Source organism: Aptenodytes forsteri, unplaced genomic scaffold (genome assembly GCF_000699145.1).
Source record: "Aptenodytes forsteri isolate BGI_AS27 unplaced genomic scaffold, ASM69914v1 Scaffold198, whole genome shotgun sequence".
Taxonomy (NCBI): Eukaryota; Metazoa; Chordata; class Aves; order Sphenisciformes; family Spheniscidae; genus Aptenodytes; species Aptenodytes forsteri.
Window position 1 is genome coordinate 512,029 of NW_008795697.1, and position 13,207 is coordinate 525,235.

The 13,207-nt window shown below is 51.5% G+C and overlaps 1 protein-coding gene across 1 annotated transcript; it reads right to left on the bottom strand.

The window, feature by feature from the left end:
• Positions 1–1,121: 1,121 nt before the first annotated feature.
• Positions 1,122–11,300, bottom strand: KMO (kynurenine 3-monooxygenase). The gene is made up of 15 exons (XM_009283137.1): positions 11,247–11,300; positions 10,280–10,349; positions 8,595–8,692; positions 7,535–7,624; positions 7,241–7,289; positions 6,371–6,458; positions 5,557–5,722; positions 4,943–5,014; positions 4,276–4,397; positions 2,741–2,888; positions 2,213–2,270; positions 2,018–2,100; positions 1,643–1,744; positions 1,490–1,549; positions 1,122–1,295 (listed from the first exon to the last, which is right to left on the bottom strand). Exons 1-15 carry the CDS (start codon positions 11,298–11,300, stop codon positions 1,122–1,124), a joined length of 1,434 nt encoding a protein of 477 aa, XP_009281412.1.
• Positions 11,301–13,207: the final 1,907 nt, after the last annotated feature.

The following is a 13,207-nucleotide window of genomic DNA, read 5'->3' on the forward strand; positions in this document are numbered from 1 at the left end:
CTGAAAAGTCCTTGACTAGTGTAAACACTACCTAGCAACAACTAAAACATCGGTGTGTTATCAACATTGTTCTCACCCTAAATCCAAAACACAGCACTGTACCAGCTACTAGGAAGGAAATTAACTCTATCCCTGCCGAAACCAGGACAGTCCCGTGCACCCTGCACCTGGCTGCACAAAGACACCAGAGGCACCCGTTAGGGCTCTGAGTCTTGGATGCAATGCCCGTTGCCAGGGTCCCAGGCAGAGGCTGTTGTTACTTGAACATGAAGAGACTATCTATCATCTCCCCCGTCAGCAGCTGCAGGTCTTACTGCTGATATAGTGTGTGCAGTACAAGTACAACCACATACATGCTTCAGAGGACAATTAGAGAAAATGGATGAGGGATCCAGACTTTTTCAAAAAGAAATATGATCAGTAATTGCATTAGACAGAAGTATATGCTAGGGCACATGCAAAAGCGCAGAGGGAAAACAGTGAGCTAGGAGGGTCCTTCAGGCCCCTGGTCTTGCTTTAGCCCAAAGGCCTGGTGGTTCCTTTGTGGAGACCTGCTTGCAAAAGTCAGAAGTATTTCTCAGCCAGGTATGGAACAGCCCATTCTCCAAGCTTCAAGCACTGCCCCAGGACATCCTTTCTTAAAGTTGTTTTATTTCCACCAAGAATAACTGAACCATATTTTCTTTGACTTGGCATGGGGAGGAAGCCAGCTGATTTTCAAGTCAAGATGTTGACTTGATTTTGGTAAGAGCAGAAGTCAGCAGTACGTGCTGGGACACCCCAACCAGTTCAAATGGCTGTCCTGCTGGCTGGGAGGGTGCATGCTGCCCCCATTACTGCACACAAAACCCGCACCCGGCCCATGACACACTGCATCACTTGAGACAAGGATGCTGAGATGAGGCAGAGATACACCTGAGCCCCTGCAGAGGCTCTCTGTGTACTCTGTGCCCTGATGGGCTCCTCTCACCCAGAGAGAGGGAGAGGAACCACCACCGCTCCTGAGGGGGCAGGAGGCAGAGGGGCTGCAGGAGCTGCCAGGCCACATCCCAAGAGAAACAACATCATCCAGCTGAGCCAACAGCCTGTGCCTTCACTTTTATTACAACCAGGAGTTCTCCTTACATTTCAGCCACTTGTATGCCAAAGGGAAAATTTCCAATATTCTTCAGATAGTGGGACCAGCCCCACAAGTTTTCCATGCAGAAGTTCAAGTCCCGTGCCAGCCGCTTTATGAGCAGGTAGGTGCCACCCAGTCCTGCTGCCCCCATGACAAAGAGCCCTCGATTAATTATCTGCAAGTGCAAAGAGAAACCCCGGCATCATCAGAGGTTTGCCCCTACCCAGCGGCACCAAGCGAAGTCTTCATACCTGCACCCACCTGGCAATATCCCACCACCAAAGCTCCCCCCCCTGCAGCCGAGCAGTGCTAGTGTGCAGGATGCTCGAGGCTCATGGCATGGGGAGGACAGACACCACACTGACCAACCTTTTTCTGCCATTTCCAGCGCTGAAGTGCCTCATGGTAGCGAATTCTAGTGAAGGTCACCTGGAAGGGTTGCAAGAGCACGTCACCACCTCAAAGCCAGCCAGGAGGAGCTCGCAGTGGCTCAGGCAGTGGGGATTGAGGTGCTGGCCTTACCATGGTGTACAGCGGGACGATGGTGGAAGGCATGAGGGTGTGGAGGAAGTTGTCTACGTGCTTCCGGAAAATGAACCATGTTGAATTCACGTGCTCGCGCATCTGCGACAGAGCAACCATCACCCCTTTGCAGGGCGTCTTGGCAGAGCTCCCCTGCATTTTGCTAGCTCTCCTGCTGCCTGTCCTGGGTGTCACGGCAGGGAGCAGAGCCTCCCCAGCCCCAGTGGCATTCCCAAGGAGCTCTTAGGCTAAAGTCTGCCGGGGTGAGAGCCCAACCAGAGTCTTGCCAGAGGCCCTGCCCACTGTGTGCATCCTAACAAAGTGCCACTGTGTGCATGGCCCATGGGACCACAAGTCTGTGTGTGGCTCACCTACCTCTATGTAGTTGTACATGGCTAAATCCGAGATTGCGTGGTCATCTGGCACCCTTAGCCTGGAGAACTCAGGGAGGCAGGCACCTGGGAGAAGAAAGCGGTGGCTCATGGACAGCTCCCCAGCAGGGTATCCAGCTGCCTTCAGCTGCGGAGGGATCCTCCTCTGCTCTCGCTCCTCCCCGGCCACCTCACTCACCAAGGTCATTGTGCAACTGGTCCATTAATTCATCAAAGACCAGACAATCCTCAAAGCCCTGGGAGGAGAATTAGAGGGTAAATAGGCAGAAGGAACCACACGTTCACAAGAAGTGCTCTCACAGATGCTTAGCTAGTGTGGCTGTTCGCACGTGCAGAGTCCCACTAACCACAGCTTCAGAGCAGGAGTCTTACTCCAGGCCACTCTGCCAGGCGTCTTGCAGAGAAATCCAGGGGGTTGCCTTTCCCGGCCTGGGGCTGTCCTGCTGGACCCCCCCTCCCACGCAGTCCTCTGCCCCATGGGAAGGTGGCACCACCGCCCCATCCCCTCTCCTCCCCAGAGGACAGCCGGGTCCTAGTGAGCAGCCAGGTGCCTGAGGGGAGTTCAACATCTGCCAATGCAGAGGACATCAGACTGTGAGACAGGCCAGCCCGTGAACTCCATGGAGCTACACTCTACAACCAGGCATTTCTGGGTGAGAAGAGTGGGGACAAAACTGACACGGCCCAGGGCCAGCCATGAACTTACTGCATTCATGCCCTGTCCATAGAAGGGCACAACGGCATGCGCGGCATCTCCCATCAGCACGCACCGGGAAGCAAGGTGGTACGAAGAACACTTCACAGATATCATGGCCTGGGCTGGCAGCAAAAAGTAATCGTGCTTCAGCTCTCGCCTTCAGGCAAAACAACAGATATTTCACTTGTGGGACCACAAGAGACAAGAAGAGCAAGTCATGCCACGTCCAAGCTCAGGAAACCAGGGCCACGGGCACTGTCAGCGTTAGGATGCAAAACCCAAGCCTATTCACTAGGCTATTTGTGCTGGGAAAAATGCGGAAGCCAGAAAACCTATTTCATTAACTTCCCCCTATGGACCAAATATTTTGTCTGCAGGTTTTAAGCCCTGCACACAACTTGACCATGAGAAAGAATGGCATCGACATCTCAGTCCTCTTACCGGGAGCAGTGGTGGGTGTCAGTCACTGTAGGAAGGATATACCAGAGGATATCTGAGTTTTTAAGTTTACATGAAGTCTTGTGATACAGTCTCCTTAAGAGGAAAGGAAACTGCCTATCACAGCTGAGACTCTTCTATCAGCCAAAAAAAGCCCATAATAGATAACTATGTTGCAAAGCAGAAGCATTAATAGCGTGGGCTGGAGCTCCCACTGGCTGGGGAGGCTTCCCTCTTTGCAGGAAAATGAGGACACACTAAACAGAGCCACGGCCATCAGGATGTGTGCTGGAAAGGCTGGTCCCAGTCCTCACTGCCACCAGGGCCCCCAGGAGGAGCGGGATGCTCCGGCTCCATGCTGTTGCCCTTGTGCCACTTGCCCAGCAGCAAGAGGGTCCCCCCTGCCCGGGGAGCAGCATGCCACTGGGAACTGCCTGCTCTTGTGTCCCAAAGCCCTGATATTTATTTTAGCCATACAGTCAATAAATGCCAGACTTTATTTAGTCAGCACAGTGGTGTGTTGGGTTTTTTTGCCAAGCCCAGCTTTTTTCAGTCTGTTAGCTAAAATCTCAACATTTGCGCAACTCAGCTATCTGAACAGCAGGACTACCTTTGCGCTGCTGGTTTCGGCATGCAACCCTTACCTTTGCTCTAGTGGAGTCACTTTGCTCACCCACCTCTAATGTCAAAAACTCATGGCTTATGAACAGCTAATCCATCCCTTGAGTTCAAAACCTTTAACAGCAATACGAAAGCAGCGGGAGGTGATCTGCTCTTTGCTCCCGCAGTGGCAGGGCCTGAGCTGTGCCTCCAAGGGACAGAGCAGTGCTTCAGTGTGACTCCATCAGAAACTGCTGCAGGATGGGGCTGCGTCCTGTTGCTGAGATTGCTATTCTAGTGCAGACGCAATGCGGACCTTGGTCTGTTCGCTCCCTCTCCTTCAGATCTACAGCCCATGGGGATCCACCCCAACAGCGTTTGCAACCCCTTGGCCCACCAGCTTCAGTGGAGTCTCTGTCACCAGGACCCCAAGGCTGGGTGGGGATGCATCCCCTGCCTTTGCAGCCCTGCATTGATGAGCAAGAAGGGGAGATGGGAACACTTACTCTCCAATAAGGGGAATGGCATCTGGGAAGTGGATCTGGAAAAAACCCAGCACTTGCTTGCCCGTCGTGAGCTTCTCAAATTCCTCAAAGGGCATGAAGAGCGTGCAGGTGAAGGACTTGTCCTGCCAGCCGGGAAGGAAGGTCAGAAAGAAACCCAGAGGCCATAGAGAGCACCTGGCACCTGGAGCAGCAGCTCAGTGCCCAGCCTGTCACCTGGCAATCGCAGTGATCTGCTAGCACAGCGGGGACAAGCGCCCGGCCACCCTGTTTCCCATGGTGGGCTTGCACACACTGGAGGCAGGCGGGGGGAGGCAGAAACAGGCAGTGTGTGATCTGCCAGCACATTGCCTGGCATGCTGCCTTGGTACTCCCGTATCTGGTTTATAACATCCAGCTGCAGAGAGCTGGTTTTCGGGGGGCTCAGGTGGGCTTGGATGCGTGCACAGAGAGGTGGCACAGGTACCTGCTCAGTGCTGTGAGGCAGAGTCGGCTCTGGGGGTCCTGTCCTGCACCCCCCCCCAGGCTGTGGGATGTCTGGCACAGGCTGGGGGTCCCTCCTGGCAACTTGTTGGCCCTCCCAGCCCCTGCCACATGCCTGCCACCACAGCCAGTTCATTCCCACAAGCTCCATCCCGTGCCCCAAGGAAGTGTGGCCGTGGGTTATCACCATGTTGGGCAGTGCAATCATCATGAAGGTGTTCCTCGGCCAGATATGGAGGTAATTTGGTTCCATGGCAAACTGAAAGAGAAGGAGAATCACCTTGGGTCCCTGACCTGCCCTGCTCAGCTTTCCCAGCCTAGCCTCTGGTTCCCCTCCACACCAGCACAGCAGTTCCCATCCTTTGTACCATGAGAAGACACAATGACCACAGGGCCCCTTTCTGGTACCTGGTGCCTCAGGGAGACACAGAGCAAGGGCGAGAGAAAAGGCTAGGAAAGATGGGCAAAAATATGCTGGTTTGCAATCGCTGATGTCCTCACAGACACATTCCCATATCCCCAGAACCTCTCAGAGCTAGAATTAACCCCACCAGTCCGGGACAGGCTCTCCAGGATTTTTGCAGCCAGGTACCAAGACATTGGCCCCACCACTCGAAGAGAAAGAGATGTCTGCCTTCTCCTAGGGAAGTTTTAATCCCATGGCTGAGCCCCAGGTGAGAAATTAATTTCTCTAGAGCTGAGTAGAGCATGGTAGCAGAGCCACCATGAAAGGGGAGCAGAGTCTCCCACCTGCAAAGGTGGTAGCACCACACTTACGGGGGTAGCAGCCCCCACACTTACATCTCCATCCTTGGGAGGGATGGTCAGCTCCATATAGCCATGAGGAATGTACTCATGACTGTAGTTAAAGCGCATTTGCCTCATGAACTGCTTTCTGACTGTTGAGAAGGCTCCATCACATCCCACGATGAGATCGTAGGTGACTTCCAAGGGCTGCTGGTCAGATCTGAAAGCAAGAGAGTCCCTTGGATCAATCCTGCTGTAACTCCAGGCCAGCTCAGCACCACTGGGCACAGCAGATCTGCCTTTTGCAAAATGCCAGGGTCACCTCCAACGTTATTAATCTTCTAGGGTGAGGGAAGATTGGCTTTCACTGACTGGGAAGCTCAACGTTAGCATAAATAATTATCCTGTAGGTTATCAAAAGCATAACTCTGCCAGATCTACCCAAGAATGCAGCAGGCACTGTTGGGATAATGCTGCTATTTCATAGAGCTTGCATTCCCAGGTGGATGGGGGGCACGACCAGAACTTAACACAACAAGGTCGTTAGCTGCCCTCCCTGATGAGCAATCTGTCCCTGAAAACCAGCGCTATGGAGACTGGCACGTTTATTCCCTGCACAGGTCTGCAAGCCTGTGCCTAGCCTACTGCCAGGCTGCTGGAGGGTTAGCGAGTTGCTTAAATTTTTTTCAGCCTCCCCATGAACCCTGTTTTGATGTCTCTCCTTTCCAAAGCTGACACTGAGTTTTGCCCGCTCAGTAATAACATGCTAGTTTCAAACTGAGATTGCTCAATTGTTTGAGGTTTTATGAATGATTAAGCAGAAACTAACTGAACACAGCACTTGATCTCAGGGTTGCGCAGGGATTACCTTTTTATGGTTAACTTCCCCAACTCTGCGTTGCACCCCAGGAGCTTGTGTCCAAAGTACAGTTTAGTGTTGGAGTACTTCTCAGCAGCTATGAAAAGACAACTAAATGTAGAGGCTTGTACTGTGACCCCAAAAATATTTCCAAGGGATCCCTAAATTATAGGGACTTTTGCCATTACAGCAAATAAGATTGCTGTGTTGAGTGATGGCTGGCAGGCAGGACACACTAAGACTGCATTTCGTCAACTCTGGTGAAAACTATTTAAAAAGTGCAAGGTATCCTGCAAGGATTTCTTTTTTCCCTACAATGACATGAGTCATTGACCTGTTTCTACCACCACTACATTATATTTCAGGATGGGATACGGTGCCTGTAATCAATGGGAAATTTTGGGAAATTTGGCCTGGCCTGATTACGCACTTTGCCACAGTGCTCCAATTTCTATTTGTCTCTGTACAATCAGGGGTTGCGGAAAATGCCACAAACTGTGGCAAGGCTGAGGAGGTATTTCCTGCTTTGGCTGATGAAGTTCTGGGAGCAGACTCCGGTGCCAGGAGCCAGGGAGCTGAGGCAGTTCCCACTTGAGGGCGAAGGAGGGAGAGCTGCTCCTCGGGGATTTCTGCACATGCAGAAAGGCCTCGGGGGGACTTGTCTGAATATCCTTTTGTGTCAGACAAGCAGCAGGGAAACAGCATAGATTTTCTTCTTGAAAACACAGCTAGTTCACGTTTGCACTTTCTGAGAGCCAGGTTATGCAGAACTCACAGGCAAAGAGAGCCTGGGGCCCAAAGTCTCCTGTTCATGGGGCAAACCCTAAATCCTCGGTGAACAGGGTGTAAAAGTGTTTGCAAACAGACTTGGCAACCTACCTGTTAGCAGCTCTCTGTTTAAGTTTGCTCTGTCCACAGAGAGAATGTACTGCAAGGCAAACAAACATGGGGTTCAGGAGGCATTGCTGAAGGATGCTCTGCATGGCCAGATGAGAAATGTCACCCTCTCCAAACAGCCCCGCCGAACCTGGGGGTCACGCAATCCCCTTCCCACTCACAGCATCCTTTCTAAGAGCATGAGCCCCAGGCTGTGCATCACACGGAGCTACAAACGCCATCAAAGACCCTTTGTGCTCTGTGAAGCATCTCCAAGTGGCAGCATGAGACCAGTACCTGGTTCTTCTTCCCGTAGGGGATAGAGTACTTCTTCCCTGAAGGTGTATGTATCCTCCTTGCCCGCATGGGAATGCCTTTGGACACAATCTGAAATGGAAGGGAACACAACCCAGCCTTCTGGCCAAAACTGAGTTGCCAAGGGGCAGGGCACAAGCTACCAAGTGCCATCCCCCCCATGCACTGCACTCCAGGGAGAATGGGATGCTCTCTGTTCATACATTTTCATGTGGCTATCCAAGTTACTGGGGAAAATTTTACAGGGCTGTCAACGCCAAGTCACTACATTTTACTGAGATTACTTACAAGTTCATTCTCATAAAAATCAGCAGAAAATTATTTTTGGATAAAAGGGACATGAAAAGCCCCAGGGTTCTGGACAGGGCAGGGGATGACAGCCAAATTACATCGTGGTGCTGGGATATGAGCTGTCGAAGCCTGGGCTCCTTCTCTGCAGGGAGCCAGGGGCCAAGAGATCTGCCACTGCCAGCAGCTGGATGTTAAATGGTAGCAAGCACCCTGTAGAGGAGTGCTGGGCTCTGAGCCAACCATGCTGTACCGAAGTCAGTGTGCACAGATTTCAGGGGTCAGCCCAAAGCTCAAGGTTTTGTGGGAAAATACAAATCAGGGCATGGCAGTGGAGAAACCAGCCCCCTTTATCACATCCTGCTGATACTCCAGTTCTTTTGGGAGTCGACCTACTCCTGCCCCATTTGCCCTCACTCTCCAGGAGGGAGGAGAGCACAGGAGAGAGGTAAACACTGGAAGGTGTTGTCTGAGTGTTGGTCTGCCGGGGAAACACCCTCTGCCACTAGCAGAGACCAGCTGCCCAGGCTTGGGTGCTGCCCCCAGGCTGGGAGAGATCCCCGTTGGCAGCTGTGGAGAGCCAGGCTGTGGGCATGCAGTGGGAGAGGTCTACCTCCACCCTCATGAAAGCAGAGCTACCGCTGTGGTGGCCCCTGTGTGCTTAGGGAGCAGAAGAGAGCCCGTCCATCACCAGCTGTAGTCAACAGCATTTTAACCACAGAGACCCCACCACTGACAGAAGCTGCCAGGGTACCTGCTCTTCCATCCCCACGGCTCGGAGGGCTTGGCGTCCTCTGTGGGACAGGGCCAAGTTAATGCTTCTGCCACGGGCAAAGCTGGCCACCCGGATATCTGCGTGGAAAGAGCAGTTGGTTATTGAGACACCAATAACACAGCCTGGTGCAGGTGGCATCTCCCGAAATCCTTGCAGCAACAGCAGGTGGGGCAGTGGGGAGTCCCCGTCCCCCCGCTCTGCATGCAGAGAGGGCAGGTATCAGAGGGCATGTTCAGCTGTAGGGAAGGCAGCTGAGCAGCTTCGAGGGCCGCTTCCTCTGTGCCTCCTCTAGTCTGGAAGAAGCAGCTGCAGCCAAGTGCTGCAAAGGGAACACCTGATCCTGACAGCTCCCCACAGTGCTGGAGGGCATGTTATCACTAAGAGCTGCTTCCCCTCTAAGTGGAGAGAGCCAAGCAATGAATGCCTGGCAGCTTCTGCTGAGACACACAGACTGACGCTTTTTGGGACACTGGCAGGTCGCCTTCTCCATCACTGTTCAGATGGAAATGTCTCAGTGCTGGCCTGTTCCTCCTCCGAATGGCCTCACTCAGTCTTCCTGGGTTGTCCGTCCAGTGCGTGTGGCAGAGCCTTATCCCAAGGGCTTTCAGGGTTGCATCTCAGCACAAGAAATGGGCCAAAAACTGGAGCAAAGTGATAAAATCCATCCGACTCAGAAGGCAGGTAAAAGCAACCAGAGGCTTTTTGAACCTGTGAAACTTCTAGCATATACAACATCCAGCAAAGAGTTTAACGGTGAAAAGCCATTTGCTCTTGCTCTGAGCCTGCAGCCTGCTGGCATCACTTGGAGCTGGCTGCTGTGTCCCTCCATTTCTGTGGTGGGGACCCAGTGCTGTGCATAGGACTCGGGATGGGTGTAGCTGGGAGCTGTGCAGCAGAACCGCCCGTCCTGACCTCTGCCTGAGCAGGAAGAGTTATCACAGAGACCACATGTCACACGGGGCTTCTCCTTCCCTTCGCTGCATGTCCGAGTCGAGTTTCACCTTCCATGGTGTCATTCTCATCTGCTGCTTGGCTTGCCATCTCTGCCCAGGTTTTATTTGTCTGTCAGCTGATAGACACTGAAGGCAAACGATTTCTTTCCCTTTCAGCCAGCACCTGGGCTCCGAATCATTATTTCTCTGTTGCAGTGCCCTGCAGAGCTGGAGGCTTCCTGAAAGCACTCCATCTCTCCTGCCCCTCTCACCACCAGCCCTCTTCACTATCAATGGCAGTGGTTACCAGTCAAGTGATGCTTTTAACCCTAACAGAGATGCTGCAGCATTAACAACAGCCGTTGCTTCCAAACTTGTGACCCAGCTTGGTTCAACAGCACTGTGCTATAATTCTTCATGCAGAGACCAGTTTTCAAAGGTGAGGATTTGAATCAATATTTAAGCCAAGAACATAAAAAAGGGCATCGTTTTAGTAGCTGAAGGGTGGGTTCCCTCCACACAAGACAACATATTTCAAATAAATGTTCCCCCCCAACACAGGACCTAAAGGGAAGAATGAAAAGAATATCCCCAATGTGCCACACTTTCAGATTTCATTTTCTTTCTGCAGTTTCAGTGAGCTCACACAGTTCCTCTTTTCCTTCTTCAAGAACTGTTGTCAGTAAAGGGACAGAAACATTAATAAAGCAGTAATGATCAGGCTGAACTTACCTTCTCTGGCTTCATAAACATCAACATGGAAACCACGTCTAGCAAAGAAACAGGCATTTAATGCACCCACCTACAAGAGAAGGATGAGGAATGGTGGATGAAGTGTTTAGTAGCTATATCACAGATCACTACTGAGATGCATCAAGGGAAAGCAGCGGTCAGGAGATGCAGCTCAGCATATACAGGAAGGCCTTTTGATCAAGAACCTTAGAGGACTTCTTCCTGGAGATAAGTCCTCTGGCACCCCTGATGTGCCTGCAGAACTTCCAAGACAAAAGTCACCTGTCAAAACTCATCGTATAAAGCCATACCAAGTTCAGGGCTTGTTTACACACGGTGATTAATTGCAGCAGGGCTAACCCCTTCAGCCAGAGACAGCAGGAGCTGGTACAGGCTGCTCCTCTCTGAACTATATTTATCTTTCTTGACAGAATTCAGGGTACTGCAGCATTCCCTTGGGAACACATGGGGGGAAGCTAGACCTGTGCAAAAGCAAGATGTTACCTTAAAAAGGACAGCGCACATATGTCCTGCTTGTTATTATTGGCTGTTTTTATTGCTTAATTTCCATCATTAATCGCTGTCAGAACTATAGACTCTTATATCATCACTCTTTTCCAGCAGCACAGGGACCAAGAAGCTAATGGCCAAAAAGTCAAAAGAGAGATTTAGGTGCTGCAATGCTCCATGCTGTCCTTTAGAGTCAAACACATTATGCCTCTGGGATATCTCAGCAGCAAAGCTTTCCCTCGAGGGAAAGAGCCATTCTCCTCCTACAAAGTCCTAGCTGCTCAAATGAGCCTCGCTGCCTCCTGCAGTGGGAACTCAACCAACTCCTCCATAACACCCCATCATCTGAAGGAGGAATGATTTTAAGAAAAACATTCACCCCACATCCAAGCAATGCTTTTACAGCTCCGGCTCCCTGGCAAACGCAATCACACAGCAGCTAAATTGCATATCCTACCAGACCACCGCCGACAACGGCAACTCTTTTCCCCCGTGGGTCACTGGGCTCCATCGCTGGGATAGCCCCTGGGTCATGGGCTCTTAATGCTGCGTCCCCGCTCCTTGTCCTGCTGCGCTGTCCTCACCAGTGGGGAGGAGAAGGGGAAGGACGTGGGCGGCTGAGTCACACCTGGGTTCTTCTCCCCTGGTTCATATTAAAGTTTAACTCCCAGCCCAGAGACTGTCAGTGAATCAGCCTGGCCGTGTGGCCAGCCACACTGAGCCTTAGGTGAAGAGATGTGAATGTGGCATTACTCAGTCAGGCCTTATAAAAGGCCTCTTTTGAAAATTGTAAAGCAATTCTGCAGCCTTCAAGGACCTCCTAATGAAACGTGCACAGAGCAGAAGGACAACTTGCACCTGCTGGGGTTTTGCTGGTGCTTCACTGGGCTGCAACTGCAGAGGCACCAGTGGGATAATGCAGAGTAACTCCTGGAGCACGCTCCTGAGGGTGGGATGTGAACCACACTGCTTGCCTAGGGGCCTGATCCCATCTGCAAGGACATCTTTCGTCCAAGGAAGCTGTGTGTGCCTCAAGTGTTTTGGGGTGTGATGCTGAGCAGAGTGTCCATGCCTAATCTGCAGAAGGTTTCCAGGACTTGGATGAGGCTGTGAGGAGACATCTCTGCATGCACCATTTCACATACACATCCTTGGGAGGAAGTGCTCTGCTGAGCCAACGCTGCACACAGTAAGCTTTTAAAAGGAGCCAATTACAGCCTACACACAATAATTAAACAGCAGACAGTGAAAACACGTACATAAACATACACTAACTACCATTTATTGCTCAACCTGCAATGAACAGCCCAAAACAGCAGATTTGTCTCAAAGGAGCAAGACCAAATTCCTGCACAAGCACAGGGCTGTTCTCCCTTGCACGTACTGATTCCCCGTGCAGCAAGGGCCAGCTGCTCCCGAGGGGACAGGGAGCAAGCACCACACCACGCCACGGTCCCAACCTGCAGTACCATGCAAGGAGAGGACATGCAAGATAGGGTCAACAGGACCCACAAGCAGCCCCAGGCCCAAGCTTAAATGGGACTGCTGGCCTTGGGGAGGGCAGGGGTCCCAGGTGGGGCTGGTTGGGCTTGTTAAAGGCTATTAATGTCCATGGGCCCTGGCACTGAATCCGAACGTGTTGCCACTGAAGACCCTCCATTGGGTTTCTCTGATCTATGCAGCAGTGAATTGATCCACGCTATCTGATTGACTCACACACACCCAGCAAAGAAAACAGAAAAGACAGGGCAGAGCAAGGTAAGTTTTACATAGTAAATAAATTATTCATTAATTATTTTCAGAGCACAGACAGCACACCATTAGCTTCCAGCAGTGACAGTTATTATTTGGAAATATCACTCACAGCACCCTTTGCGTACTTGTCCGGTAGGCTTTACATATTACTCCACCACCCTGGCTTACCAATTTGATAGCAACACTTTAAGGTACGCCAATTAATTCACAGACTCCTGTGGATAACACAGCATACAATCATGTAACTAAAGCTGGTCTCGTAATACTGCTTTCTGCACAAGCAGCCTCGGCCACGGTCCATGTACCTGCTCCAGAGGCAGAAGGCACAGACACGCGGGGAAGCAACCGACCCGTTGGTGAGCAGCACTATGTGGTGTGGTAAATGGGCCACAGTTTGAAAGTTTTTTCTTCCAAGATGGTACACATCCGCTGCTCGCTGCCAAACCTATATCTCCTTAGCTACTGACAATAGCTCTTGGCAAACCAGGCTAAGCTTTGCCTATCAGGGACTATCTATGCCCAGTGCAATATCTTTTCTTCCGGGTAACCATTCCAAACAAAATTTAGGTCCCTGGGTTATCTTAGAATCATCATAGAATCATAGAATCATTGAGGTTGGAAAAGACCTCTAAGATCATCGAGTCCAACCGTCAACCCAACACC

What these genes read in the sequence shown, in the direction of transcription:
- KMO (XM_009283137.1), bottom strand. Translation starts at nt 11,300, where the DNA reads ATGGAGCCCAGTGACCCACGGGGGAAAAGAGTTGCCGTTGTCGGCGGT. An exon ending in CCGTTGTCGGCGGTGGTCTG is followed by an intron (nt 10,350 to 11,246) that starts GTAGGATATGCA and finishes CTTCTCTTGTAG; the next exon opens with GTGGGTGCATTAAATGCCTG. An exon ending in GCTGGAAATGGCAGAAAAAG is followed by an intron (nt 1,296 to 1,489) that starts GTTGGTCAGTGT and finishes TTGCACTTGCAG; the next exon opens with ATAATTAATCGAGGGCTCTT.